The 4,878-nt window shown below is 45.4% G+C and overlaps 2 protein-coding genes across 3 annotated transcripts in view; one reads left to right on the forward strand and one right to left on the reverse strand.

Annotated features, from left to right (window-relative positions):
- The window catches only part of KCNMB1 (potassium calcium-activated channel subfamily M regulatory beta subunit 1), an 8,470-nt gene extending 8,264 nt beyond the window's left edge, over positions 1–206 (forward strand). For both annotated transcript variants that reach the window (XM_006148353.2, XM_006148354.2), the window contains exon 4: positions 1–206. This exon is cut by the window's left edge and continues 224 nt beyond it. In XM_006148353.2, coding sequence (XP_006148415.1) covers positions 1–70 — 70 coding nt within the window. In that variant the 3' untranslated portion in view covers positions 71–206.
- KCNIP1 (potassium voltage-gated channel interacting protein 1) overlaps positions 1–4,878 on the reverse strand; it is a 367,558-nt gene that overhangs the window by 325,615 nt on the left and 37,065 nt on the right. The gene's annotated exons all lie outside the window — the stretch shown is intronic.

Here is a 4,878-nt window from a genome sequence, read left to right on the forward strand (position 1 = left end):
TGGTGGCCTCCTCATTATCGCCATGGTGAAGATCAACCAGTCCCTCTCCATCCTGGCGGCCCAGAAGTAGACCCATCCAACTCCGACCACAGCCTTGCCACAGGGCACAGGGTGAACCCCTAGGGCTGCTCCACTTGAATACATGATCTATATTTTGCTTTTCTTTTCTTTTCTTTTTTTTTTTCCTGTTTATTTTGTTTTTAGACTTTTGCCAAAGGGCATGTTCATTCACCGGAGAGAGACAGAGGGAGAGAGAAAAATCAACCTCCGGGGTGATGGCCACACTGCAATTCCTTCTCCTCCATTCTTCTCTTGGAATTTTGGGCACACATGCACATGTGCCTGGCATGTTTTTCTAAACCACTGGGTCCTGTACTCAGACTAGAGTTGGCCAGGTGGGATCCGGCACCTTAACCACCATTCTACCTGCTGGCCCCGGTCTATATTTTTCACTGTTATGTGTGAAGGTTGTCAGGAGTCATTGATGTCAACTCATGTTAAATCCTAACCTGAGCCAGGGAAGGCAGGAAAGGGGGTGTTTCTCACACAAGCATGCCTTATAACAAAAACCATCACAAAGACTCTGCCAGAATCACAGCCTTGCACAGAGACCACTGCAGCCAGACACAAGGGCTACTTCTGCAAGGAGGTCTGCCCAGGAACTGCCTGTCCGAGTGCTAACAGCTGATGCCAGCAGTGACACCAATGACAAAGAGTGGTATCAGTTCACCCTCCTCACTGATCTCAAAACAGTAACCCCCTTCCCATGTGTGGCTTTTCCCTTGAAAATCACTTGGAAGTCTGTAAGACCTCAGTCCACATATTCAGGGCCACCTCGATTCTGTGGTACCCAGATGTCGACCTCAAGCCTGGCCCAAATAAACTCGTTTTGCTTTATACACTTTGCCTCAGTTTTTCTCCTTAGGTCAACACGTTGCACCTGAGAAAGCTTACATCGTATTCACAGTTGTTCTTGGGCAATGCGAACTCCACTGCAAGTGTATGAACTTTTGTCTTATAATCCCTGCTAAAACTGAGCCAAATAGCTGATAGCCAACGCAAAGGCATTTCTGACCTATTGGAGTGTCATCTGGAGTGTTCTGGTCTCCGGGACCATTTCAAGTTTTCTCCTGCGGACACAGAGTTTGGTTCCTTACTGGGACTTTGTGCTATTGTGTTGTTTTTCCCGCCCTTTCTTCCTCTCCTTTTGCTTATTTGATTATTGTTTACCTATTTCCTGCCTGTGTGTGTATGCTTCAATAAATTGACTAAATTGGAGAATTCTCTTTGCTCCATTTGGCTTGTCCTTTGATTTACACATAAACGTCCCCTCTCAGACACGTTACATAGTCACCAGGTATCTGGGACAGATCCCCTTCGTTGCTCCAGCGAGGTCTCCCTGCCCTCCCTCTCTCCCCTCCAATCCATTCCATCTTCCACTGCATGGCTGACCTTTGGGAAATCCTTTTAGGTCATTCCCTGCTCAAGAATGTACAATGGCTCCCTAGTGCCTCAGAGGATGCAAGACCAGCCAGCAATAGCTCTTGCTCACCTGTTTCTACGTGGCTGACTTACACCAGTTTCCTGCTGCGTCATTGTCTAGCCCCAAAACGGTAATGATTGTCACCTCTAGGCCTATGCTCTCCCTGCCTGTCCCATCAGGAAGCCAACCTTGACAACCTCAACTCTTTCTCTGAATTTCATAATAAAAACAACAGCAGCTCCCATTTATACAGCACATCTAGAAATATTGCTTTCTATTTTTTTAGGACCTGAAATGCTATATATGTTTTATTCTACTATTAATAAATATATATAAAATAACAAACAGCTACAGGAAATACACCAAATGCATCATGACATAACATTGAGATGGCAGTTAGTTTTTTCCTTATTGCCCTTTTTATTTCTGATGCTTTTCTAAATTTCCAATAATAGGAAGGTCATATTTTGCTTTATTTTTAATCAGAAAAGGAACAATAGATATAATTCCAAGAAAAACTGACCTCACAAAAGAGCTGGAAAAGGATCTGGGGAGTGGGTGGGGTTCTACTGAGAGGCTGTTGAGAACACACTACCCTAAGAGCCCTCCACGGAGGAAAGGTGGTCCTGCAGGCGAGGATGCATGACCATGGCACGGAAGCTGCTGGGAAGCTGGTCACAGATGTGGAAGGGCAAAGTTAGAGGCAGCTGCCACTGTACCTTTCCCATGCCCAGGATTTTCCTACAGTGGAGGCTTTCAAGTGTGGTCCCTGAGCCAGCAGACACAGCAGGGTCACTTGGAGACCTGTAAGAAGCAAACACTTGGAACCATCTGTTGGCGTAATGGTTACATCACTGGGTTCTCATGTAGTCAACTCTGGTTCAAGTCCTGGATGCTGTGGCTTAAACTCACACCAAGCGCATGTGTGCCCAAGATTCCAAAAGGAGAATGGAGGAGAAAGGATTGTGGCATGGCAATCTCCCCTTGGGGAGTGATTTCTCGCTTTCTGTCTCTCTGTCTTTCTGGTGAGTGCATGTGCCCTATGGTAAAACCTCTTTAAAAAAGAAAGAGAAAAGAAAAGAAAAGAAAAATAACACTCAGCAGATGGTGCACTGGTTTCATGACTGGACTTCCACATGGTTGACCGTGGTTCGAGTCCTAAACCTGCTGGCTTGAAAATCATGCTGGGTGCATGTGCTTGCATACCCAGGAGGAGAGGGGATTGTGGTGTGGCCATCCCGGCTGAGAAGTGTTTTCTCACTTTGTCTCTCACTGTCTCTGTTTCTCTCTCTCCTTTGAATATGTGAGCATACACACTCTAAGGCCAAAGCCTCTAAAATTAAACAAAGGCGAACACTCTCAGGCCCTCTGGCCCAGATGCCCTTGAGACCGGGTGCGGCCAGGTACGGGAGCTGGAGCGCTCTGTGTTTTAATAATGGCTGAGGGCAGGGCATTCTGAAGAGAGAGTGTGTGAGGGTGCTGGTGTAGGAAACTAGTGCCCTGTTGCCAGGCTTTTCAGAGCGGATCATGGATTAATGACTATTCAGCAGGGCAAGGCCTGAGCTGGGTGTGAAGTTAGGTTGGTGTTTCCAAAGTTCCTTCCGGTGTTGTGATTTGAAGGTGCTCCTTTGGGTTTGAAACCTGTCTCTACCTCAGCCAGATTGTATTTCTCTGATTCATAGTTTTTGTTTGTTTGTTTGTTTTAATTTTAAATGACCATCTCTTCCCTTCAGGGAATTTAGACAGCTGAAGGAAGGTTTGACATATAGCAGGTGGCTAAACTAGAAGTTATTGTTAACACCATAAGAAATCATAAGAAGTCATGAATATTCAGAAACTTCCAGAAGTTATACTAACTATACCTATTTAAAAGTTTACGTATCTCATAAAAAAGTGAGACAGCAAGAGAAAGAGAAAGAGAGAGACAGCATCCCAACAGGGTCTAGATACCTTCCCATGTGGACTGCCTCCCAGAGCATCACTGTTTTTTTTTTAAGAGACATGTTTGCTATAAGGGCACATGTGCTTGCCACCAGAGGGACAGAGAGAGACAGAGAGACAGAAAGTAAAAAATCACCCCCCTGGGGGATGGCCATGTTGCAATTCATTCTCCTCCATTCTCCTCTCGGGATTTTGGGCACACATGCACACGTGCCTGGTGGGAGTTTTAAGTCACTGGGTCTGGAATTTGAACCCTGGTCAACTATGTGGAGTCCGGCAACATAACCATTACACCATCTGCTGGTTCCCAGTGTCATATTTTGCTGCTGCTTCACTGTATCTTGCTGCATCACCATACAGCCCGAGTTTGTTTTTGTTTTTGTTTTAATCTGGTGAATCTTCTGGCCAAAAAGCAACTCGCAATTCCCAGAGGTTCCCGCTCCTGGGGTCAGGGGAGTCTCAGGAGACCTCTGAGTCTTTCACGTCAGTTGGAGAGTGAGATTATATTACAATTTTGCAAGATATGACCATTGATGGAAATCAGGTAAAGGATACATTGGGTCTTCCTGTACTTTTTTTTAATAACTACATGAGAATTCACAATTACCTCAAAAATTAAGTTTAATTTGAAAAAGAAGACGGTCCCAATTAGGAGTCTGATTAAAGGGAAATTTTACATCTCATTTCCATGTACCCGCATTTGGGACTAAGATATGTAGTAACTCAAAACATCCAAACTGCCTTTGAGGGAGAAAAGGCCGTGTCCTTCGGAAAAACAAAAACCAAACACAACAACCAGTACATGGGGATGCCTAGTTCCATTGCCCCATGCATTATTAATAGTGACCTTCATCCGCTTGAGACAATTGTCATCCTTGCGTCAATAGAGACTGGCCTCTTTCTATCAAATCCCACACCTGTCTGCTGCTCACAGAGCTTCATACACAGGACGAGTGGGAAAGGACGGGCATCCGAGCATGCTGGAGTCAGGCACTGAGGGGAAATGCTTTTTGGAATAATGGCTGCCTAGGAGCAGAAAGTCCTAATCAGTTCTTAATACGTCGCCCTGCTAATGAGTGACTAGAGCTTCTGTCTTGTTGCTTTTCCTTTCATGGACCAGTGACTCTCACCTGGAGGGGCACACCTGGTCCATCTCCTCTGTGCTCTCTCAGGAATGCAGGCCACATGGTGGAGATCAGAGACAGACAGTGCCAGGCCTCAGACAAGCCCTCAGCTCATCTGCTCAAGCTGCATCCAGGAGAAAAGAGGGTCTCTTCTGTTTTTGTTGGAGCTCTGTCTTAGTCCTTTTCCTGCTGTTATAATAGAATGCCTGAGGCTGGCTAATTTACAGAGAAATTTATTTGTTATAGCTTTTGAATATTGGAAGTCCAAGATCTAGAGGCTGCATCTGATGAGGGTCTTCTAGCAATATTGTAACATGGCAGAAAGTACCA

The sequence above is a fragment of the Tupaia chinensis genome, unplaced genomic scaffold (assembly GCF_000334495.1).
Source record: "Tupaia chinensis unplaced genomic scaffold, TupChi_1.0 Scaffold000234_1, whole genome shotgun sequence".
In the NCBI taxonomy this organism is placed as follows: domain Eukaryota; kingdom Metazoa; phylum Chordata; class Mammalia; order Scandentia; family Tupaiidae; genus Tupaia; species Tupaia belangeri.